Consider the following 25932-nt stretch of genomic DNA (forward strand, 5'->3'; position numbering starts at 1 on the left):
ATAACATGCAAGGACACAAGTTGGGGGAAAAAAGTGTTTGTTTTGGCTCTAAAAATATAAAAAAACACTCAATCCATCCTGTCATTAGAGTTATATAACTAATTAAGAATTGTGCAGTGAGGGTTTTTTCCAGTAAACAACCCCACATCAATTATTCATAATGTAAACAAAGAGCAAGGCAAACTTTATTTTTGGATTTGCTCAAGTTAATCCATACTGTGTGAGCACGCTGTAACATGAAAACAAAGAGGCAGCCCCACATGAGGCATGGTGGGGAAATAGGTCAGTGACCTAGAGTAGCACGACAAAGTTGTTGTTAGTAATGGGGAGTGGAGTATTGTTACCCCAGGGAGAATAGTTGTTACTGCGGTTAACAACTAATGTGGATCCAATGTAAATAAACAAATGGTATTGTTGAGTGTTTGTATATCCCTCCTTACAATTCTTGATTTTAGAAACCTGAAAGCAATCTTCTACAAGCAACTAAATGAGGAAAACTCTATTTAAAGAAAAACACTGTGTGACTTAGGTTGGTTTATTTGTGTCTATTATTCCTGCTAAATGGATGACGTGTCCATAGACGGGACTAAAGCAGGTGGTAGAAGTGGGTAATGTGGCACTGATGGGCCTGTGCAGTGCAAGATTGAGGGCGGGTTGCATCAGCATGCTCACACAGGAGAAGCAGGATATTGTCGCCCGGCCCTTCAATGTAAATAAATAACCACAAACAGTTGTGAGGTAGAGGTCACACATTGCTAGTGTTTTATTGGGCAGTTAAATACGTGCATTAGGCCAAACAGAAATCTGACCATTAGTAATGGCAGCAGACATGGGACACCGACCAACAGAAAACAAACCCTCTATTTCCATGTCCATATAACATCAGCAAACAGTTCTGCTTCACCAGTATTAAAAGACATTCAGTTACCTTTTTCTAGATAGCAAAAGCTCTGAGGAATACATGTTGCAATCAGAACTTAAACCTCATAAAAGCAAATAAAAAAAATAAAACGTCGTACACACACTCTCAAAAATACTCTCTAGTTTCTTTCCTTTTTTTAGTAATCAACTTTGTTCAGCCCTCTTGGTAAAATGTTTTTTTTTAAAGTGAACACCACATTGATTGTAAATTTAACGCTATTATCTCAGTAACCTGGCAACCATATTAATCTATATATAATGTTACCTTACAGCATTTAAAAAAAGTTAAAGCTCAGTTATTATTTTTATAAACTAAAATATTTTAGACAAATAATTTAAAATGTTAAAACCGCGTTCCTGCAAACAAGTGTGATAAATCCTAAATACTTCCCTCTGCTTCTAGGCCTACACTGATAATAGATAACTCGAATTTGAAGTGATTTTGATGCATGGCTAAAAAAGCGTTTCATCATTACAAGACTGAAAAGTGGAAAATTAATAAACTCAGAAAACAGCATTAGGAAAAAAAATTGAATGAAGAACGCATTGATTTTTGTCTCAAAGTGTGAACATCGTCACACCAAAGAAAAACTACAGACAGAGCTGCTGAGCTGACATCAGTCATTTACAGAGATGCTTTGCAGCAGCTCCAAACGAGAGCAGCTGAATCATGCAAGAGAGGAAATGTGCAGAGAATCAAAATACATCTTTGACTGCTCGAATCAAAGGAAGAATGATTTTTGTCTGTTTGCCACATGCTTATTTTCAACCACAAAAAAAGATAAATGATGATGGGTACAAACAAGATTCTTTTTTTTTTTTTTTACATAAACTATTAAAAAATACAATCAGGGGATCAAATAAAACACAAACCTCTCTGCTTTTTGGATTTACTCTGGGCCTATACATTTGTCATTCAGATACAGAAACTTTCATCTCTGTATTTTGAGGTATATAATCATTTTATGGAGTCAGGAGGGTCTACTGATATAAATACATCCTTAATAACCGTGCATTTCTGTAAGCTATATGTTTTGTCTTTAGTCGATTAATGTGCCAGAGAGTTTAAATGCCATTATTTTGTCTTGTATCTATTTGCAATTCTGACCGTGATTCAAAGATGTTTGCCATCTTAAGTTTTAACCCTCTGTCGATCTAATTCTATCAGAACAAACACGGCTAGAAACAATTACAAGACTCATGTGCAAAATGGGACTTTTCCCCCTCCCCCTAGAAAAATAGTTACCATCTTGTAAACACAAAAGGACAAAATACATATATTTGTTTTTTTGCATCAAAGAGCAAACAGACACTACTGTAGCAGGGGGAAGGAAAATACTCATGATCTCTAAACATTTACAACATATAAACATGATTATTGTTCGACAGGCTGAACTCAGTGCTAATTGGTCGTTAAAGCCTTAATAATCTTTGGAATGGCTAAAAGTGTTTGCAGTTATTTAAGAGCTTGTCTAAGCTAGTTTGTTGTAGCTTTTCAGAGGACTGAAAAGGACGATGGGAAATATTCCATGGACACATTCCTTCCCTTTAGTCATTTTGTTTTTATATAAACATAACAGACAACCCCAAACTGCTGTAGTGCTTTTCCATTTTTGTGTCTTTTTCCCTTTGGCTAAAGGAATGCTGGCATACACTCGTTTAAGATTAGCTAGGATTTAGCTCTTATAGTCATAGTTAGCAAAAATAGCCTGCTGACATACATTTTTTTCTCCACACTGCTACTTCAGGAAAATCGAGTATTGACATTTGTTGCCATTCAACCCATATCTCAGAAGCACAACTACTGTAGAGCTAGGCCCCGTGTGTCCGCCTAGCGTTTTGTCCGGGCAGAAAAGCGCTGCACATCCATCCTGTTTCTATGACAACGGTCGGTGTATGACCGACACTGCTCCGTTGTTTTTTATTTTCGATCCTTTATTTACCGATCAAACTTTACCCGCAAAGAGGATGTGGGTACAAGACACGACTACAGGGAATATTAAACATTTGGAAAAGAGTGCCGGAGACGTCAACAGCACCTTTCTGAAAAGTTGAACGATTTTCAATTTGATTGCTCGGGAGCGGCCGCACAAAAAATGGCGGAGTGCTCGCGGCTCGGAAAAAAAAGACACTGGGCGCTGCACTTTTTCTCCGAGCGGCCGCCTGCTGCTCCATACGCTTTCTCCTCATTGAAAACAATTGGGAAAAAAAGACGCTGGAGCTCAGAAAGAAACGCTTAGTGGACACGGGGCCTAAATGGAGTTTTTGTGGGGAAAAAAAAAATGCATGGAGCAAATTTTACCACAGCGCTTGTACATAGTAAAGAGCAAACATTTGAAACAATAAATGCATACATTAGCAATAAGCTATGTAGTTTAATGTAGTTAAACAACACAATATAACCCTTATTGTATTCTTCCATACTGACTCGATGCTTTGACCTGCAGGGAACTGTTTCCGTTTTATCTCGCAGTAATATACTACATTTTGAAACCACATCAGACAAGCAGGGATGTCTTCCTTTGGTGGCGCGTGACAAAATAGATGCAGGGCTGCGAGTAGTACATCCCATATTAACAGATTAATACATCCATATACTGTATAATGCAACACCGCTGTGCACAGTAAACATAAGACCTCTGCATGTTAGCGCAACACTGTGGCATGAGAACGACAACGAGGTGGAGATCACTTGCTACAACCGCTGCCAGCAGGCGATGAAATAAGACCGACAGGACTGTTTTGGAGGAATCACGTAGGGCGATGGAGGCTCGCTGTGAACAGTCTACAAGGCAAAGAGGGTGTCTTCTGTCCGCTCAGCCTTCTTGTGGGAGCCTGCGCTGGGGGCCCGGGCGGGTTGAGCAGGGTCAGCTCCAGGGGGAGATGGCAGAGAGTCCACTGCCTTCGCTCGCTCCTCCAGGAACTTGTCAAATTCTGATACAAACAAATTGAATCATCAGAGACATGGAGAGTTGACGTTTTAGCAATGAAAGAGTATGTTTGGAATCAGCATGAGGGGAAAAAACATTACTACATTTTAATCAGTATTTACCTTCACTGGTCACCCCTTCCTCTGCAGTATCCCCTACCTAAGAATAAAGAGTACAGTCATGAGATTTAAAACACAAATTTGCAGAACCATTAATGCAGTTTTCTTTCTTTAAAAACAACCTGTGTATGCAGGTTGAGCTGTTGCACAAAATCGTCATACAAGTTAAATGTCTGCACGGTTCACACAGAGAACATCCACACTCATTAAGGGTTCGACAGTCATGCATCGTCCAACGTTTCTGCAGGTGAAGACGACAAGGAACCGTCTTGAGCACGACTCCTCAACCTCCACATGCATTTGTTCAGGAAGCTCTTTCAACTCGACTGTCATTAGGGATACATTTGTAAGTCCAACCTCGCAGTAAACGGTTACACAAGTCAGTCATTGGTGGAAATCAGTTAGTTGAAAGTGAATGAGAGGATGTGACATGAAAGGAAACTCAAATTAAAAAGTCTTCAGTTGTATGAGGTGGCTGAATGAAAGGTGCTGTCAAAGAAAAATAATAAATAAATAAATAAAGTGAGGGGAGAAGAGAGAGAGACAGATATAAATCAAGGTAAAGCGGTCTCACCACGTCAGCACAGAGCCACTCCTCTATGTCATCCATTACAGAGGACTGCGATACGGGGATCTATGGAGCAAAGCCATGGACAAACCAAGGGGTAGCACCAGAGCCACACAACAGAAAGACACCCAAACCCGACAACAAAAGAAAAATAGTAAAAAAAACAAGCACAAACACCAAACACACAGAAATAACAAGAATAGAACCAGAGGATCGGAGAGGGAGATGATAAAACAAATCAAAGTGAGAACAAAATGAAAGTTGCTCAAAAGTCACACATGCCCCTTTCAAGTCTGTGCTGACTGATTCATCATGTGCGACGTCTTCAATGAGAACAGGAGTTCCCAGGCTGTGTTTTATTCTCATTACTTCTGGAGTGCTGACATGGCTTAACAGCTGCCAACTCATGTCACTCTGCAGCGTTCATTATTCCACATCATTAGTGAATTAACAAATCGCTTGAATGTGATTAAGAAAATTGATTGGATGGGAGAAGCTGAAAGCACAGGGACCGTCAAGAGGCAGTGCTAATCCAACACGGCATACACACGCTGCACACACACACACACACGCTAAGGTTGTCAAAATGTTCAATACTTTGATACTTTCTGGTAGAAACGATGCAATCCCTGATATTTTAATATTTCAACAGTATCGGAGAGTAAAATAACTTAATCAAAAAATTGATTTTTATACATAATTTTAACTAAAAGCTACCAGGAGAGAGAGAGACAGAGAGAGAGAGAGAGAGAGAGAGTGAGCAACAGTGGTTCATTCAAGTTCACAGGTCTGCAAATACCGATGTTTCTCAAGACCTTTTGACATCTCATAATGATCATTTAAGTCTCTAACAAACACTGAAAGAGCAAAGGAGGCGACACTGTCTAAGTTGCACAAAATACCAAAACATTGTCAGTGTATTTGTGCAATGGAGAAAGTGTGCAGAAGTTTACTTGTAGTTATGGTCATTAAAAACAAGAAATTACCCAACATTGGGTGCCTAGGTTTTCTATTTTTGTTGCTGTGGTTTTAAAAAAAAAACAGGTATTGATATTATTTAATATTTACTGATATCGTAACAAAATTTAAAATTCTGGTATCTTGACAACCCTAACACACACACACACACACACACACACACACACACACACACACACACACACACACACACACACACACACACACACACACACACACACACACACACACACACACACACACACACACACACACACACACACACACACACACACACACACACACACACACACACACACACGGTGATGATGAAAGCCATTTCAACATGGGCAGAGTGAGTTTGTTTTCATCTTTGTGCGGGTACAAAGTGAAAATGTGTTGCATCATATGACACTAAAAAAGGAAGCTGCAGCTGGGGGATTGGGGAACGATAAAGGGACTTGATTGCCTTTTTATGTTCAAAAGCAGAACAGACACTGATTTTACACACAATTCTACAAATGTCCACATTTGAAGATGACCTGAACTTTATTTTTTTAAGCATCTGAGGCCTTGTCATGACATCATGGTGAACGCAGTGAAGGAGCTTCATAATCAAAGGATAAGGCAGTGGAGAAGTAAAAGTCATTCACATGAAGAAAAAAAAACACACACACACATGCAGCTGTGTGAACAGGTGAGAAAATGTTGCAGAAAAGTGCATTCAACAAAACAGTGTTGGAAAAATGACATCTTTTAATTTGGGTTAGTTTGCTAATCTACTTCTGGTTAGTGTGAAAGTGAGGTTGTTGTTAATGTTCTCTTATGTTATCTCAGGGCTAAAAGACAGTTAAAGGGGCAGCTGACAAATACTCTCTGAAACACAGCGGCCACTTTCCACTTCCTCATCTGTCACTACTTTAACAGTCGGGGCGTTGCTGTGTAGCAGAAGTATCGGTACTTCTCAGCTGTTTTAGTACTGAGTGACTGTGAGTAGATGAAACAAGCCGATGGAAGTTCCTCCTGGTATCCCGTCAGGCTCATGTTTTCATTAATGAAGGGATTATAAGGCGTTGTAGTGAATGCATCAGTAAAGGGAAGTCAATATAGGTGTGTTATATGAATTGATGTAAATCTTTTTATCATTATCAACATGTGGGAAAGGACCTACAGGTTGGATTTGAACCTGGGCTTCCCGCTTTCAAGGGCTTTAGCCTCTGTATTGTACATGGGGTGCGCACACTTACCACTAGGCTATATGTTACTTTATCATGTAGACATTATGTACATTATGTATTGCAATAAAAAAAAATATTGTTCATTGATTGGATACATTGACTGTAATGAGCTCATTTAACAAGTATAAGCAGATATTTAATAAACGGCCTAACAAGAAATCTGAAAAATCTGCAAATCAAATCTTAGCAGGTTGCGTCTAATTTTTAGTCAAAAATATCTCACTACATTTTTTATAAGCTACATGCACCTGAAATGCAGAAAAAGAATATTATTTTGAGGTATTACAAGCTAAAAAAGTTAGGCCTGAAATGCTTGGAAAAAAAAAAACCTGACAATTACAGTTTAAGAAACTTCAAAAGTACAATTTGCTTTCCCCATTGGTACATTTTTCTAAGTATCAAAAGGAAAGCAGGCCTTAGTTTGCCTTGTAAAATCTTTAAATAAGATGTTTATCTGGACTTGTCAGGTGGATGTGGCTCATAAGATATATAGTCAGAAATGTTTGACTGGATATTAGACAAAGAAACTTGCTGAGATTTGAGTTTTTGCAGTGAGATTTCAATATGTGTACTCGGCATGGAAATTCATGTTCTAAATGGGGAAACCGCTGTCTTCCAGGAGAGAGCAGTGAGATGAGGCTTTAAATGAGAAGCAGCTCATGAGGTTTATGGATGATGCCGCAGGAGGGGGGGTGATAGCGGACATGAGGGAGGGGTAGGAGGAGGACACACTGAGGATGGAGTCCTCACCATTCCTTGGGTAATAAGCCAGCTGTCTATGGGCAGCTCCTGATCTGCCGGGTTATCATCCCCTTTAACCCTCAGCTGAATCAACAACAGAACAACACCTTACACAAGAGAAGAAAGGTAGCAAGCCCCCAACACAGCATAGCACACAGTGCAAAGAGAGAGAGAGACAGAGGAGAAGTCAAATATGCAAGAGAGACGGCTGCCACTTAAGAGAAAGGTGGAGGAGAACGAAAAGAAAATGAAGATAAAAGGTTCATTCCATAATGATGAAAATGAGGAAATCAAAGGAGAGAAGATCTACCTCATGTGACCTTGTAGAGGCAAAGGGAATTTAACTTAACAAAAAGGGGCCTGGGTGTGTGTGTGTGTGTGTGTGTGTGTGTGTGTGTGTGTGTGTGTGTGTGTGTGTGTGTGTGTGTGTGTTTTTCAGGTTTCAGAATCATCTGCGTACATTGTGATAACCATGCAAATATGATGCAATGTGTGCTCAGACAGGGTAAATGAGTGCTAACATGTGACTTTTATATCTGATTATCAGAACAAATTATTTGTTTGGAGTTTGATTTACACAAAAAAGTGAAGAAAAAAAAAGGTGCTGATGTCTGTATGAAGAGTGAACTGTTAAAAGTGTATTACCGCCCAGAACACATCCTTAAAGATGACAAGTACTCACTTATCAATATACCTCACACTTGACCAGTTATTTAGTTTAGCTATTCACAAAGGCAACAGTCAATACACAAAGCGTCACCTCTTTGATCAAAGTTCAAATATGGCTCCACGCAGGACTAAAGATACTGTAGGACAATCATTATTACAGATCATCACATGCAGGGAGTGACCGAAGGCCGAGGACAGGCTGGGACAGGAAGGCTCGCCAAGCCATGTAAACAACACAGCACCTGCACTCCGTATCAGGATGAAAGAAGGCTGCATCGGTGTACTCACCCCTCCTGCGTTCTGTTGTCTCACATCCAAAGCAGACGCCAGGCTGCCCAGAGCCTGAGGGTCTTCATACGTTACACTGCACACAAAAAAAAACACAACGTAGTTAAAGATAAAGCCCTGAAGGATGCAGAATGAAAAATAAATATCAACAAAAATAACCTTAAAAATGTGACCAATCCGAGAAAACTAAAGTGACACTCCATGCTCATTTTGATCATGTAATACTAAAATGTTACACAGTTTATGTAAACATTGAGCAAGATGTTTCAACAACTGCAACACTAAAGTTAGAAAAAAGTTTTTTTTTATAATACTTGTGACCATCTTGCATAGAGAGGAGGAATACAGAAAGCAAAACCTGGGGTACATTCATAGTTTTTATCAGGTTTACACCGAGAACGTTGGAAGACCTCTTCACTAATCACACATGTCAAACAATCATCAAAGAAAAGACTAATTTATTTTACTAGCAGAAGAAGAAATATTGTTCTGCAGAAAAAAAGCCTAAAAATCATGTCAGGAAAATACAGAAGTGCACTTTAAGATCGGCCTGGTCTCTTTATCAGATTCTATTTCTTTACGGAAATGTTTTAGATTCAGCCAAAGGCAACCCCAGATATATTTCTGTACCCTACAGGTATTCAAGTGTCATTAAAGGAAATGCAGGAGTAAATTGCTCTCAGAAGAAGATGAGGCAGGCAAAGCCAGGTTAAGGGGCAAATGGGATATATATATATTAAAAAAACAACTACTGGTATGCAGTCAACATCATGGAAAAGACTCCAGAATTGTGTCCTACTTTTTGCGTTGTTCGGCCAGCGAGGTGCTCCTGGTCTGGGCAAACATGTCAAAGTCATCCTTTTTGGGGCCCGGTAAAGAAGAAAGGGTGCCGCTCACGCTTTCTGAGGCTACATCTGCAGAGGGACAGTGAAGGAGGATTAGGATGAAACGTTTAAAGAAAGTGAATCTCTATCTCCACACTGGAAAATAAAACTGCTTCCGTTTAGTTCATACCAAGGCCAGCTAGTGCAGTGGATAGCGAGGCGGGAGTGGGGTCCCGGGCTGGGGAGGCAGTGGCCCTGGCGGGGGAGTGGGGCGTAGGGCTGGAGATGATCCGGGGCGTGACCACCGCAGGAGAGCCTGGGCCCAGGTCTATCAGGTTGTCCTCTGTGGCCTCATTCAACATCTGACAGGGAACAGAGGGGGACATCTCGCAAAAGTTACAAAAAACATGAATTATTATGAAATGTTCCATTGGAGGTCAAGATGCAGCAATGAATGTTAGCACGGCTGCAGGTCGAGTGTCAAAGATAATTACAGCCGTGTTGATATTCAGGACAACCGCATCACCTTCAGTTTGATTTTGCTTTGATACAACAGCTCTTCAAGCAGCATATTCAAACTTCTGAAACTTGACTTGATGGTCTGGACAAAAGTTTCCTGCACTTCAGCTTCTTAATGCAAGTCCAGTCTTTACTGCAGACCAGTTAGTTTGTACGATATAGATTCATCTTCAGCCAGTGTTTGGATTGATGATGTAACCAGTAAAATAAGAGTCATTGATCCAAGACAGACAAAGACAGTTTGCTGTGATATCAATTGTTGTTGATTCTAGTCCAAATCAATCAATATCGATACGTGTTTTGCTACCATGGCAACAGACATACAAGTACCAGGCACCTAGTTTTGGGTATTGGTTTTAATTATGAAAAAATGTAGGTAAACACCTTCATACTGTCTGAATTGCACACACATGTTGGCAACATTTCTTTGCCAAAACGTTGCCAGTGTTTTTGTGCAGTTTAGTCATTGCTAAAAATGGCCGATGATCTGAAGGTTTTTTTTTAAAGTATCAGTACTTTTCAACTCTGTAGAGGTATCAAGAAAGTATCAAATATGTTGACAACCTTAATCAGCACTCATGGAATGCCCATTGTTAACTCAGGAGGATAAAACTGTTTGATATTTAAGTGTTAAATAACATCAAGATGCAACTCTTCTGAGGTTTTGATGATTGGCAAAGAGACCAGCAAGCAGAGAGAGATAAAGCCTAGATTGAAGGGTTCGCACTTCACACAGAGAGAAAACATGAGCTTCTACAATCTACAGGATTTACTATTCACACAATCTGAGACATCGTGTGGGTGAGCAGTCGACTCTACTGGAGCTATACACAAACTGTTTCAAGAGACTTGACATGTATGAGACAGAAGGCAGGAGGGGAAAGGAAGATCTTGTTATAGTATCTAGTTTCACACAGAGCTAATGGTGTTGACACATCAAATGGATCTATGGGGTATATGGCATCATACTTGCCTCCATCAGCTAGCCACAACACAAAAACACAGAGTACACAGACATATCAACAACATGCAAAACAACAATACTGTATATATTGTTGGCTGTATTAAGAGATAACCTGGTCATCTGGAAAAAAAAGCACTCATACTTATTAATCTCTGTGTGTTTGGTTTGCATGACCAGTTTCAATGTTAAATTTTGAATAAAGCTAAACATGCATATAAATGCTGCAGTGGTATGTGTGTGATTCTGTAAAACAGAGTAAACGTTAGCCGTGAATTCAGAGGCTGAAACAGCAAAAATAATCACAACATATATTTTGGGATGGTTATATGTTTGAAATATTTCTCATATCACCCTCTCAGTGTTGGAAAAACTGCCACATGCAATGCTAATGTAGCTGTGTTAAAATATAAAAAGGCTCAAAATGTTCTGAAACATGCAACAACAAAAAAGCAGAGAAGAAGTGATCCTAGGAGAGAGACTGATACTCACCCCGTTGTTCTGTGCAGCTCTACCCAACCTGTACCTCTCATACCTGCAAGCAGCACAAAAAAAAACACCTTTTTAATGTGTTACCAGAAGCTTTGTGAGCTTCAAATGCTCACACACTTTTCATCTCCAGACACCTCATGAAAGAGACATTTTCAAGTTTAATACAGCAAAATGTTTAAAGGGAACAAGTCTTGCTCCGATCTTCAGAGAGAATCGGGAACTTTGTGGTGTTTGAAGTCGAAATGTTTTCAATCCGTGTTGTGAATAATTTATCAAAACATTCCAACTCTCCACTGTAAAGCTCAACACATCCGGAGCTTCATTGTTAAAACTGTGGATGAAGTTACACATCAGCAAATTTCTAAAAGCAGTTATTAATTTATGATTGGAACAATTCATCTTCTTATAACATGGGTAAAACCATCCAGTTAAACCACTTTTTTTTCTTCTGACAATTACAGCAGCGTTACAACAAGCATCCTTGTTTAAATGGATCGTACCTCTCATATCGGAGGAAGATGTTGTTGAGGTCATCGTTGACGTGTAAAAGCTCCTCAGTCACTTCCTCGTTGGAGACGCGGGAAATCAGCTCGACTACCCTCTGCTGCATGGCCCTGCAGGTTCTGTTCAGCTCCTTTATAAAGCAACCAAAATGACCAACAGATTCATCAATTTAAAAAAAATAGAAACAAAAACAAAAAAAGGAGATAGAACTAATAATGATCCATAAATGAGGAGAACATTGTATAAAGCTGGCATGTTAACTCCTGTGTACTATAAAGAACTATATTTTTCATTACATTCAGTGTTGCACATGTCAGATATATTTACCAATAAATAAAAAAATCATAAAATGTTACAATTTGCTCGAGGACCTTATCCCAGTGGATTAAACTTTGCATGAATATCTGCTCCAGTGGTTAATAACCCCTTCAAGGAGTTTAACCTCAGCCACTTCTTGATAAGAGTGGGCGGGTCAAAACTTTCCTCTGATAATGTAAGACACTACTCCCCCTGGTGGATGCAGAGAATTATAACACTTCCCAGCTGACGGAAGCTATTTGAGGTAATATCTATAACAGTGTGTCATATTTCATTGCTAAAAACTGTCTTCTGATTGGATTCTATTTTAAAACTACTTAAAACTGTATTAACTTCAAATGAATACAAAGCACAAAAACAGCAGTCACAACATAAGTAAAGGCATGTACTCAGAGAAAATAGAGCAGCGGATTATGGTCCCCTAACCTGAAGCAGTTCGAGGTCAGAGGCATCTTCCTGTCCAGGGACCATCTCTGTCAGCATCTCCGACATGACTTTGGTGTTTCCTCTCACTACGTCCAGCTCGCTGCGCAGCCGTGCGATCTGAAAGCACAGAAGGTCAAAGGTTATTTGAAAACAGTTGGGGCTTAACGGCTCTGCCCGATGTTTTTGACGGCAGGAGGCAGAGTGAGTCATAGTAGTGGTCAACAAGTGCAGCCAAAAGCTTATTTCAATTGAAAAGGTTTCTGTCGTCGCCCCACACCTGTTCAGCGGTTGCTGTGATGGGGCCAGGCGCCGGGGGATCCTGTGCAGCAGAGGCAGGGGTCGGGGAAGGTCTAGTCGTCACAACAGCTGGTGAAGCAGGTGCTAGGTACTTTATCATAGAAGGGTCTACCTCTGGTGTACCCTGGGGAAAAACACCTTAAGAATACTGCCATGTGACTGTATGTATGTTTTTGTACTGTGTGTGTCTCTACTGTTTTCTCACCCTCTGTGGTGTGTGGATGGGGGATAGTGCATCCAGGTCTGCCATCGGGAACTCGATGCCCTTCCTCTTCAGTTCCTCGTAAATGTGAACCACACCAGTTAAGTCAGGGCTGCTCCTGAAGGCATCAGCCCAGGCCTGCAACAACAACAACACACACACATAGACATTGAGACAAACAATAAACTTAATAGGTATTTGAAGTCACAGATTTGTTACAGGAAAGTCCTTCCATATTTGCAAAGCCTAAACAGAAAAGGAAAAAAGGATCAAGGAGCTTTCCTGCCAGACACACTCTCTGATGGTGTAAAAAAAAAAAAAAGACAGAAGTAGAAACAGAATGAGTCTCTGCAGATTCTTGTTCATCATCATTTACAAAAAAATACCTACAAGGCTTCAGAAAAAGAGAAGGAAACACCACCTGTTGGTTGAGGTGACATCAGGTAACTACACAGTAGCAGAAGCTACAGTCTGTGGTGCAACACCTGGAAAGTGGATTATATTGCACCCTCCAGGCCTCCCACAAACCATCACTGATCTACTAGGGTTTTTGGCATTTTGTGAGTTAATTCATAGGGAGTTATCTTCTGCAATGAACATGAGAACATTTAACAACATAATAAAACTGAAACCAACACCAGAAGCTCCGATATCTCACCTGTATGAGCGACAGAACTTTGTCTTGCACGATGGTTGGAGGATTGGTCTTGGGCGAGATGATTTTGACCAACACGCCGTCGATGAAATCTCTGTTGGCCACCTGGACGTGAAACCTGTGGCCACAGTTTTTCACACACGTCTCCAAAACCTGCAGAGAAAAAAAGGATTAACCGAGACCGAAAACATGGTGAATAGACAAAAAACTGCAAATGAGGTGGCAGAGAAAAAGAATTTGCTTGTGTTGGGCTCACAAAAGAACTCAGCCAAGATGCTTTCATCACACACAGAGCCATAAAAGAAGTGGGTGGATATGAACAAGGGGTCAAAATGAACAAAAAACTCCTCCAAAAGAGGCCAGGAAATAGACAAAATGGGTTTGAATTATCAGCAGAGAACAAAAGATCTGGTTTTATCCAAGGTCTGCATAATGCTTGGACACATAACGCACCTCGATTTGTTCTATAACATCAGCTAAAATAAAATAACTTCTTACTGTTAGCGCCAGCATCACTTCTCTGTAGTTCTTGTTACCGGTGAGCCTCTTCTTCAGAGCCCGCATGGCGTCTTTTGGCCTTGAGGGAAATAGCAGATGCAGCTGAACATCTCTGACTTTGTTGGAATAAATAATTTTGTTGTGTCACCATAACAGACACCAGTCACATTGTCAGTGTAGCTGTTTTACAAAGATGGAGAAGAATCCTTGCAGCATCTGTTTCTCTCTATACTGTCTGTATGATTGTTTGTTTCCTCGGAGGCGAGGAGCTCAACTTAGCTATCTGCATCAAACTGTCACTGTGAATGATGCCTCATACGTTTTTATGAACTTCTTCGATAGTTACAGTACATTTATTGAGTCAGAGGTGAAGAGTTTAAAGAAGAGTATCAAGTCTGATGTCTTTACATGTGAGTGTGCGTGTGTGTTTTAAGGGGAATTTCTGATTAGAATTAGACTGGTTGTTGAAAGTGCATACATCTTAAAAATACATTTTTAAGCTCATATTATATGTCGTTAAGGGAGTCGAGATTGCAAAACTGATTACTTTAAAAGCACAAAAGACGTAGCTGCAACTGATGATGATGTATAATATCGGCTGTGGGTCAGTCTCTTGATGAAATGATTCCTTATTTGGTCTAAAAATGTCAGAAAATGGTCAGAAATCAGAAAATATTCACATTGAAGAGGCTGAAATGAGGTAAGTTTGACATCTTTGTCTTTCATGATATGATTCAAACTCTAAATGATTTTTAAAAGTGTTGCTTATCAACTCATACTAGTGCCAACTAGTTAATAAACTGACTTGTTGTTGCAGCTCTGACACAGCAGTATGTGTTAAGACAACGTGTTAAAAAAGTTATTCTCAATTTTCAGAATTGAATGAATGAGTCCGGAGTTAACCCGACATTTTCTAACTTTATGAATATTTTGAGGACAAGAAATTCAGTGTCTGGAGGGTGTGTGTGTGTGTGTGTGTGTGTGTGTGTGTGTGTGTGTGTGTGTGTGTGTGTGTGTGTGTGTCTCTGGGTATTACAGAGAGGGCCTCATGTCGCATGCCAAGACAATGAGTGTGTGTAGGCATGAAGAATGTGAGAAGCAGTGAAAAAGAGGAAAATGGAAAAGTGCTGAGGGAAAAGACAGAATCCAGTGTTCACCCTCCTCAAACATTCTCTGCATTCATGGTTTTTATGAACATTCACATCCCTATAAATACACGAAATGAAGATTATTAAACAATGTTTTTCTTTGAGGTTGGCTGAGGTCAGAGACAGCCTTAACATGTTTTTATTGTAGGCTGATTCATGGAGTCTCTGGAGTCGCTTGCCAACAATCTTTGAACATAACTTTATTTGGTGGAGCAATTTAAAGACTTTAAAGATGTGAAGATGCGTTTACCATGTGGTGTTTAAGTACTGTGGGACACTTAAAAATAACTTAAAAGAAGAATTAATCTACTTGTCTCAAAATGTCCAAGACAGCGAGGGAAATTCTTCCTTTTGTCTTATTGCAGAAAAATTCAATGAGGTGTTTTCAGGATAACATTTACAGGACACCTGGTTGATTATTTTGTCATGGATCAATTTGTCAAAGTGTCCATCAATAATGAAATGATCTCATGTTGGAGCTCTTTAAAAATAGCGAAAATTAGATAAATTGTGCTTTTATATTAAAGCATGAGTGGTAATAATAATCTTATGATATAATATATCAGAGGAACATTTGCAGGGGACACTTTGTTGGATTCAGATATTTTCCTTTTGTTTGTACAGTTTCCTGATTTTAATTTACGTCACCTTGTAATGTTTCCAATGCAGGAATCATCTTATTTTTTTTATTGGCTTTTTTTCATTAGAGAGACAGGACAGTGGATAGAGTCCGAAATCAGGGAGAGAGAGAGAGAGAGAGAGAGAGAGAGAGAGAGAGAGAGAGAGAGAGAGAGAGAGAACGGAACGAAAGGAGCCACAGGTCAGATTTAAACCCAGACCGCTCGCTTAAAGGACTACAGCCTCTGTACATGGGATACACACACTAACCACTAGGCCACACACAGGAGTATTTTTAATCATCTTTATCAGTCTGGCTTTCAAGCATGAGAAAACAGAACCTACTGTGCTCTCATTGTAATCTTCATATATTTGATCAAAAACCCAAACAACAGTGCACACAGAATTACGTAAACAGCCACAAGATAAATTTGTCATGATGTTATTATGTAGAGTGTTACCGAAAAAAGAAAATGCTTCTACAATATTTGACATTACAAAACAAAATGCAGGAACCTTCGAGAGTTTTTACCTTTTTAATGAACTTTCCATTCCCTCAAATTTTGATTTTTAAACACTGTCTGACTAAATAAACTCTGATCTTTGAGTTCCAGATAGGATTAAGAGTAATAGATGTCCTTTATACACACTGAGTGTCGTTATTTCAGTGTGTGTGACACCTGACCTGGAGAAAACAAGAGGCTGTTTGTAGTGTTGTGTCTGTTGGTGAAGCACAGTAGTCAGTGTATTATTTACAGTACATCACTGTGTCGTTGTGTGACATAACAATGACAGTTTCAGGCTGAAATCCAGATACCAGGAGTGTTTTAGTAAATATTAAATAATCTTAAGTATAACACAGCAGTGGTTAACTCGAGACTCACCCCTCTTCTGTCTCGTTGATGATGTCACAGATCTCCATGTTGAGGGTCCAGTCTTCATTCTGTAAGCCTCCATCTGTCGCCCTCTCTGCATAAAACACCAAAAAATATATTTTTAATTTACATATTGTAATTTCCAAGTTATTGTTCAGTGTGTCTTTATTCACAGTTATATGTGCTATGTGACAGGAAGAAAGTGTTTTTGTACAGAGACTCAACAAAGATATACTTTATTTATCCCGCGAGGGGAAATTCAGTTTTACACTCTGTTGTTGAACATGCTACACACACATAGGCTGAAATACACAAACTGGATCCTATGGACGTGCACCAATGGAGAGATGCCACAGCTCAGGAAGTGAACTGGAACTTCTCAAGCTACCAGACCAATTTCCAGACTTGGTCCTCATCAGGACATTAACCAGCGACCCCCTGGTTCCAAACCCAAGTCCCTACAGACTGAACTACAGCCGCCCAAAACAAAGATGTTCCAAAGCGAGTTTAGATTCATCTGAGTACAGTGATACCTGAATCGTAGTTACTGAACAACCCCAAACTTTTATGCTTTAGGTTGTAGTACGTTTTAACTTTTGATTCGCTATCAGCTGTTAGCTTCCTGCTAACCAACGCAGTGGTTGGCATGATGATACATTTAACTCAACTCAAGCTAAATTAAATAGAGAATTAAAACAACCCACACTTAATGTAACACTTAAAATAAAGGTCACAATATGCACCATTAACTAGTAGCTTATTAGCATGCTAATTAGTAGCATATTGGCGGCTTATGAATCTACGGTATATTAAGCGTTTATTACATTTTATATTTCTGAAAACCTGAGAAATGCAAAAGTAAGCAAAGTAATACAACACGTCAATTCAGGAGAGCATGCTTTGTCACTACTTGTTCTAAGGTGTGGACAGTCTGCTCAAGGGAGATCCATTAATAGCCTCACTGCAAACTAATCTCCGTTCAAGGGTTGGATCAGGTCTTAGGTCGGGAATCAGGACACAAATCAGACTAGTGCAATTCTTGTTTACTTTTCTCAGCATTGTCTTCCTTAGGGTGCCACATGTGCCCTGAAATATGCCCTACACCTGTTGTTGGGATCTTCAAAGCTGCATTAAGTCCACTAAAAGAACCAAAAGCTGGAGGGGACACCTGCTTTCTCTTTTTACACTCCATTATTTAAAAGACTACAGACAGCTAATAATGGGATCCAGACAATATGATGAACTGCCAGCGCAGCCATCGCTGTGTTCCTCTCCGTCTCCTCCTTCCTCTCCTGTCCCCTGAATCCATCCATCATCATATCTGTGACTGCTGATGACTTTCAGGCTGGCGGTCATGTTGAGAGGCATTGAAAGTGAATCAGAGAAAAAGGTTTTTTAACCGAAGCGAGCTGTGACCGAGCTGCTGTGAGTGACACTCAATAGATTCTCATTAGACGACTCTTGAGCTTGGACAGGAGGAGCATCTCTCCCTGAAGCCCAGAGGGCCCCGAGCAAGCTGTCATGCCCAGGCTGAGAGCCTCTCACTGGGCCGTTTTGCTTTCCTTTTAGGAAGCTCCACATTGGACAAGCCTGACAGCCATGACTTATTTATGCTCTCTACCCCCCGTGTCTGATCAAGTCCTCACAGACTTGGAAGGCACAGACACAAAAGACCTTTATTTTCAAACAAAGGAGTCATAAAAAATGAACATAAGGAACATTTAAAAACACAGTGCTGAGCCTGTGAAGAGTACGTTTAGAAGAGCCAGCTTCTGCCACCGGGACATCCATGTAATCCCTGCAAGTAGATTGCCAGGTCAATGGCGGACAGAGTAAAGGGTTACCAGGGGGAAAGAAGAAAAGAACAACCTGATCTCTTCCTGTGAAATCGGATAGAATAACACTGTACAACTACAGTCTCACTAATGAAGGTGAAAGTCTGCTTAGTGCATTCATTCATGATGTTGTGTCAACCCCAACGCCCCTCCCACTCCTGGGAATCGACACCACAGTCCATCACATGGCTTTAACGGTGGCAGGCTGTGCCACGCACCGCCAACTTAAACACAAATCTCTGTCCTTCCCTGGCGTCATCTCCCCACGTTTTGTCCTTTTAAGACTCTTCCTTTCTCTGCACATTTTCCACTTGTCGATTCATTCCGTCCTTACTGAGTTAACTGCAGCATGAAAAAGATCATTCATTGCCTCGCACACTTCTGCCACCGTCTCAGAAACATACAGGAAATGAAAAAGCTAAATAAAGCTCCTCACAATGCATTCCTCCCTTATCAGTCTCCTCTGTCATTGTTTCAGGTAAGCAGATCTGTGGTGTACAGTCTCACTGCAGCAGAAAACGCTGACTGTACAACCTTGCACAGGGTGAATCTAAGATATGCTAAAAACAGTCTGCTGCATGCGCAAACTAAAAGGATCTCTGTAGAATAAAATTCTCAAGGTGATGCTTACAGTTGGGCATGAAGAATGAATGACATGGCATTAAGCAAATGGGGCCAGAGGTCAAACCAAAGGCCCTCTAAATCTCATCCTTGTCCTTCATCCAAACTGTTTCTATCCAAGTGCTCTAAGAAACTTGATTAAAGCACTGCACATTTTAAGTTAAGGACATGCTGGGTCAAACCTTGAGGATTACTGAGATCTATACACATCAGCAGCTTGTTCCACTCTAACACACAAAAGACAGTATGTAATCAATTTTGCCTCTGAGGCAGCTGCTGCATGTATGTTTCACATCTGTTGGGCAGGGGCTCCACTGAGAAAAATCTGGAAGTGCTGGGTGAACTCTGGAGGATTTTTTACACTTTAAAGTGGAATTTCAAAAAGTCTAAATGTTTACAAGTCGAAGCAAGAGTTTATCAACTAAAACCAAGAAAAAAGTGTGTTCATGTTGGTCTACATTGCTGATTCTTTCGTATCACTAAGCCCTGCTAGATGTTATTAACCTGATAAGAAAGGTAAGCTAAATAAACACTTTGTTGCAACCAGACTACTTATTTATTTAGTCTTTGTTTAACCAGGAAGATCCATGAGATTGAAATCTATCTGAGGAAGACCTCGCATAGACAGCATACTTGTTATAGTTTTAAAAATAAAAGTATGATAAATGGTGACAGAGCACCAAGCACACGAGGAAGATGACCAGCTCAAACAATGCAAGTACATGTTACAGATTTGTGATGTGTGTGAAGTTTTTGTTAGATGTCCAGCAAATTATTCCAAGTCCAGGGTGCAATAGAGAAAATATGTGGCATCTTTATTGCATCATCCTCTTGCATGTTGTAGGCAATCTCCAGCAACACACACACTTAAACAAACACAGAAAACTATTTATTTGACGTAAGATGTGACATTAAACCTTCTTTAGATTCATGTGTACTGTTATGATAAAGGCACAGCAAAGTCATAGCCTTGTCAACTCTTCTTGAGTTGCTGATCTCTGCACAGATTTTGCAAACAAATCTGCGAACATGCAAATAAAGCCGAAACCACAACAAAGGGTGTGGTAGGAAACGCCTCTGTTCTCCTTTGTACAACAAACTGAGATTTAATACTAAAACAACCTGGGCTGATCATCCACTGTGGACTCACTGACATTTTGAACTTTAACATGACACTTCAAACCATGTCACTTCACTACCGAAGCCATTCCTTCTTATGCCAATTCATTTTTCACATAAAAGCAAACATATCTGATTATACTGGATTAATAAATTAGATGGGTTATCTTGCTAACATTAGCAAAAAGCTCATTCGAAGTAGATGACGTTTGCTGCAATGATGCTTGCTAGCAGGCTATTTCCACTGGGGCGACCACAGGGTGCCTTTAATCCTCATAGAAAACACCCTTCCGCCTGTCCACGTTTACGTTACACATAATAGAGGTAGTATTACGGCTCAAATAAGTAATTTAAAGCATAACGTACCTATATTTTGACCCACGGGAGTGCTGAATGGATTGCCAAGTAAGAACTCCATTTTGACAACAAAACTATCCGCTCGAGAATGACAGAGGCTGAGGCCCAGAGGCGGGACTAATATGTCCCGCCCACAGCACAATGCTATTGGTCAAAAAGGATACAACGCTCCACATGAATGGATAGAATCGATGTCGATCATTGTAAGCAGCTAAAGCTATGTTCAACAAATAAATGTATGAATATTAACCACGTATTTCACATTTAAGCGCAAAATAACTGAGTAGAATTGAAAGTATCAATGGAAACATAAATCCTCTAAAATAGAGCTTATTATTACATATAGCTACGAGTGGACGTTTCGTTCGTTAGATTTGAGGGGAGAAAAGTTGAATTATAAGAAAATGAGCATTCATTAAAAAAATGGTCTGACTTTGATTTATGTTGTTAAGTGTTTAATTAGGTCGAGCAAGTATGTTTGTATAGTAAAAGTGTTTTTAATAGAATTATTTTTACGTCTTGAACACAGCTTACGTCAGCCTGTTGCTAGGTAACAACGTGTAAACAGAGGTAGGAGGTTAGGTACTTATTTACTTATCTTGTTACGAACGCTTTTAATGTCAGTTTTTTAGTGTTTTGTATTGGACAAACAACAGCAGCAAGGTAAATAACAGAATTTATCCGGTAAACGTGTAATTCAAGGTCATAAATAACACATTGTTCTTATTTAATTCAAGTGTGACTCTTACCTCATTTGCTGCAGGATGGACATGCCTCGTGGTAAAACTTTGCCCAATTTGATGAATGAGGTGATGTTGAAGGAAGCAGTTATGGAGGAAGTCTGTAAAGATGAGGTCAAACACATTATGAAGCAGGAGGGCATCCCCTTTAAAGAAACCCTTCATCTACATCTGGAATTCAAAAGTAAGAAAGATAATGCCATATAGACACAATAGCCTATACCTTATGAATGGGGGGGTTCCTGTACTTGAGAGATTGTTTTCCTTTCTTTAGAAATCCAAAGAATTCATTGCTTGTGGGAATTCACATCCTTGGACAGGCTTGATTTGAGCAACAACCTCATTGAAAAAATTGAAGGCCTGGACCGTCTATTGAATCTGACATGGCTAAGTAAGACAAACCTCTAGATTTCTCTGTCACTTTTATGCATCATCCCAGCCACCACTACTTATGAAATGAATTCATTAATTCACTAACTATGTCTTTTTAGATCTATCATACAACAAGTTAGAAAAAATTGAAGGTTTGGAGTCTCTGCGGAAGCTTGAAGTCCTGACTCTGTCCAACAACAGGATCTCTGTCATTGAAAACATGGACACACTTGAGAAACTCACACTATTCTGCATTGGAAACAACCTCATTGGACAGCTGGATAATGTAACATTTTCTTGTCTTAAGATGTCAGAATTGAACAGTATAGTATGTTTCTGTCACCTAATAAAAATGAATGTGTTCAAAAGGTGCTGTACCTCAGGAAATTCAAGAACCTGTTCAGCCTCAACCTGTGTGGAAATCCTGCCTCTAAGGAAGACGATTACAAACTTTTTATCGCGGCCTACTTTCCAAACTTGACATTCCTCGACTTCAAATTACTCGAGCTACAGACGGTAGTCTTCTTGTTTTAATTAACTATTTATTGACGATTCTCTTTTCCATCATGACTATACAAATAATATTAATCTTGTGTTCATGTGCAGAAAAATGACGCTTCTGTTAAGTACCAAAATGCCCCTGGGAAACTGAAACTCGAGGAGCTGCAGCAAGAACAAGCTCAAAATGCTGAACAGAAGGTGATTGAAACTTTACATTCTGCAATGCAGCTACTTTTCTACTGAGCTCTCAATGCATGCTTTAGAGTGACAAATTAAATTTTCTTTCCAACAGGATAACGTAGAGGGGTTCCTGAAGGGGTCTGATCTGTCCGAGAGCCTGCTCAAATTTGATCCAGAGGCAAAGACACTCCGGGATGTGCCTGAAATGGCTCAAGAGATGAAAGCATATCCTTTCCTCCCCTTTTCATTAAGCAGTTTACAAAACAAGATAGGGAAGAAGTGCACAGAAATAAAGGCTTGTAATCAGAAAGCAATGGGGGAACAACAACACTACACATTCATACCCAAAGATCAAGCAATGTGACAATGAAGGTTGTCAGAATTTTTGATACTTTTTTGATACCACGTGTTTTAAAATGATTCAAACTCTGTTATTTGAATGATCGGTATCAGAAACAGGTATGAAACAGGTATCAGCATCGTCTGATTTTTACCAGCATCATATCAAAGTTTAAAATTCTGATGTGGTGACAGCTCTTTTGACAATATGATGTGCTGTGTTTAAAATGGAAGCACAAATTATTATTAAGAAAAACAACATTAAATAAACACATATTACATAAGACAACCTGGGACAGACAAGGAGCACAAAGGTAATAAGTTATGTTGAAAAGCAATGACTTGGATTTGGATGTATACATTTTTTAAGCCATGTAAACAGATTTCTTTCGATACATTTTGATAGTTGTTAAAATGACACGTGAACACAGTGAAAGAGTGGTAACTTATGATTAATTACCATGTTTTTTGTTTTTGTAATGCATGATAGTGAGGTTTAATCTATGGTAAGTTATTAGTTGAATTCTTTAACCCTTCGCTTACATTTGAACACCAAATGTTAGAGCTGTTCACACAGATCATTGAATCAGGCTTGGCTGAAAATGAGCGCAGAGAGACGGAGGTGAACTGCTTTGTCAGCGCTCAGACGAAGGCGATGAAAGACTACCAGAAGAAAGTCTCGAACAAAATGGCAGATTTTGAGGAGCAGCATCAAAAGGTCAACTTTGAGGACCACTATGTTTTAACATAGGGTTTGTCCTGGATCTTTTTTAACATAGTTATCTCTTTGTTCACTTCTCTGTAGAGGATGGTGGAGCTGCAGCAGATTTCAGAATCAGACCTGCTAAAGGACAAGATCAGCCACTGCAGTGATGAAATCCGTCAACTCTGTCACAGCTTCATGGAAATGGAGTGGCGGCACGTCAGCCAGATGGAGGTGGATCTGCTTTTGTGCCTTTTTGCGTACACCTTCTATACCTGACCTATTCAGTTAGGGGCCTTATTCGCACATAAGCCTCACAGCATGAAAGTTTCACATGTCGGACAGGGGGATTCGGTTGGCAATCTCTGGAGGCAGAAAAGGATGTGCCAAGATTGCAGATGAGCAAAAGAGTCTGACGCTATGGTTACAGTTTTTGATGATGGAGTGATAAATTTGAGGGATTGTGTTCACACATACAGTGCTTCCTGAAAAATTTCCGGAAAATTTCCAGAGTTTTGTGTGAATGTGTGAAAACAGCTTCATTTATTTTGAATTTGCTAACAACAAATCTTTGTGTTTGTTTCAGGATATCATCAAAATGTTGGATAAAAATCTCTCTGACATGGTCGGCAACTTCAGTGAAACTGTTCAGGGACTATATCCTTTCTCACTGTGCTTCTGATTGAGCTGTTAGGATACTTTATTCATACCTTATCGTTTGAGGAAGCAAGTTTCTCCCAAACCAAATCTGTGTTTGATTTATTCATAGCCACACACACACACACACACACACACACACACACACACACACACACACACAAAGTCTAAGCTGCAAACGTACTGATAGTCTGATTTCCATGACACAGTAACACATTCACTCAATGTCGAGATCTGGAGGATACATATTATGAAAAGGTGCGGCAAGTTGCTATAGCGACTCTGGAGAAAGTGGGCAAGGGTGAAGTGGAAGACGACATGCAAGATGATGCTAAAGCTGTGAGTGTTGTCTCTTTAAGATCAAAATGAAAATCTTTACATCTTTCATGTAAACAAATTCATTATTACAGACGAAGCAGAATATTAGAGGTCTGAGTACAGAGTTAAACCTGAATGGGTCTGATGAGCTAAGGACATGGTTTATTACTTTTGTAAGTTTCCTCAGCCTTTCATACCTGTGTACCTTTTTTAGCTTTTCACAGACAGAGATGCAGTGATGGATGCACTAGAAACCGCCCACGAAAACCACCTGCTAAGGATCAACGATCGACAGACCCAGCTGCTCACACGTGTCAGTGCGTGGAAAGTGGCCGTCATTGAGATGGTAGGTAGCTGAAATTTGAAATAAAACAAACCAAGTTATATTTTTAAACAGATAACTAACTGCACTCCTTTCATATATTTTTGTCTTTACGGATTATTACAGGTTCGAGACAAAGAACTTGAGGGGAATCGAACACGTATCTCAGACTTCCACAGATATACGGACATTTTGAAGGAACAGCTGGAGGAATAACATGTAGCACCATCATTTCTACCCAAAGTTGTAAAACAATGGAAGAGGACTATTTCACAGCTGGACATCAATACATTTAAATATGCAATAAACATTTTTTTTTTCTATAGCCTATTTAATTCAACCTATTAAAACAAAAAACCTTTCAAATATCAGCTGGTTAGCAAAAGTGAGACAAATTGTGCATTTTTTAAGTCCCTTCAGTGTGTGGCTGTTTTAAGAAACTATGAAAAATAATTGAAAAGAACATTAAGATTAAAATTAATTTAAGCTTGGTATAGGACTATAAAATACATGTTTTTTTAATGTTTCTTTATGGTATATCTCAGAAACTGAATAAAATGGTTCTTTATGTGTCTATAATCTGTATCTGAAATAAGACTGAACATAGACTACATAAACACTGGCCAACACAGTTATACGTAATTATTTCATAAAATGCTGGTTAAGGTGTAGTAGATAATTAAATACAATTCCCAGAATTGATAGAGCGCCAGTCTTCCTGTCTCATTTACACCCAATGAAATTCGGGGAATCTTCAGGTTGCATTCAAGTGCTACCAGAATGAAAGGAAAAAAGACTTTCGTACCGCTAAAATTCAGGTTACTGCTCAATTACGGTCAATAAAGCCAGAGAAAATTGTTCTCACCCGACATGCTGTGTTGAGAGACTTGACGTTACATGTTGCAGAAAAAAAAGGCTCAATTAGCAATAACTTTGTGTTGATTAACATCTCCCAAATCATTATGAGCCTCGTTTATCATTTGTAATATACGTATAGACTTATTATCTTCTAATTAATTCAAAGAAATACAGTACAACATTATATTTGTGGCGTCCATGATGTCACTATATCACGACTTCAAGCTCGTAAACACAACAAA

The 25932-nt window shown here is 39.5% G+C and overlaps 2 protein-coding genes across 5 annotated transcripts; one reads left to right on the forward strand and one right to left on the reverse strand.

Annotated features, from left to right (window-relative positions):
* Positions 1 to 739: 739 nt before the first annotated feature.
* Positions 740 to 20804, reverse strand: LOC109985848 (TOM1-like protein 2). Of its 4 annotated transcripts, XM_020636270.3 has the most exons (16): positions 20710 to 20804; positions 16778 to 16862; positions 14128 to 14206; positions 13633 to 13782; positions 12978 to 13112; positions 12753 to 12896; positions 12476 to 12592; positions 11728 to 11861; positions 11228 to 11270; positions 9446 to 9617; positions 9231 to 9345; positions 8432 to 8507; positions 7484 to 7558; positions 4545 to 4604; positions 3974 to 4010; positions 740 to 3855 (listed from the first exon to the last, which is right to left on the reverse strand). In XM_020636270.3, exons 1-16 carry the CDS (start codon positions 20759 to 20761, stop codon positions 3707 to 3709), a joined length of 1623 nt encoding a protein of 540 aa, XP_020491926.1. In that variant the 5' UTR covers positions 20762 to 20804; the 3' UTR covers positions 740 to 3706. The 4 variants fall into 4 exon arrangements, with proteins under 4 accessions (XP_020491926.1, XP_029133635.1, XP_020491928.1 ...); XM_029277802.2 differs by lacking the exon at positions 7484 to 7558; XM_020636272.3 differs by lacking the exons at positions 4545 to 4604; positions 7484 to 7558.
* Positions 20805 to 21250: 446 nt separating this feature from the next.
* Positions 21251 to 25626, forward strand: drc3 (dynein regulatory complex subunit 3). Its single transcript, XM_065964808.1, has 14 exons — positions 21251 to 21363; positions 21464 to 21624; positions 21715 to 21831; positions 21932 to 22098; positions 22182 to 22328; positions 22419 to 22511; positions 22606 to 22853; positions 22947 to 22963; positions 23327 to 23550; positions 23638 to 23769; positions 24122 to 24192; positions 24408 to 24531; positions 24725 to 24856; positions 24959 to 25626. The coding sequence occupies exons 2-14, from the start codon at positions 21465 to 21467 to the stop codon at positions 25046 to 25048; spliced, it is 1722 nt and encodes a 573-aa protein (XP_065820880.1). The 5' UTR covers positions 21251 to 21363; position 21464; the 3' UTR covers positions 25049 to 25626.
* Positions 25627 to 25932: the final 306 nt, after the last annotated feature.

Source organism: Labrus bergylta, chromosome 16 (genome assembly GCF_963930695.1).
Source record: "Labrus bergylta chromosome 16, fLabBer1.1, whole genome shotgun sequence".
NCBI classification, from domain to species: domain Eukaryota; kingdom Metazoa; phylum Chordata; class Actinopteri; order Labriformes; family Labridae; genus Labrus; species Labrus bergylta.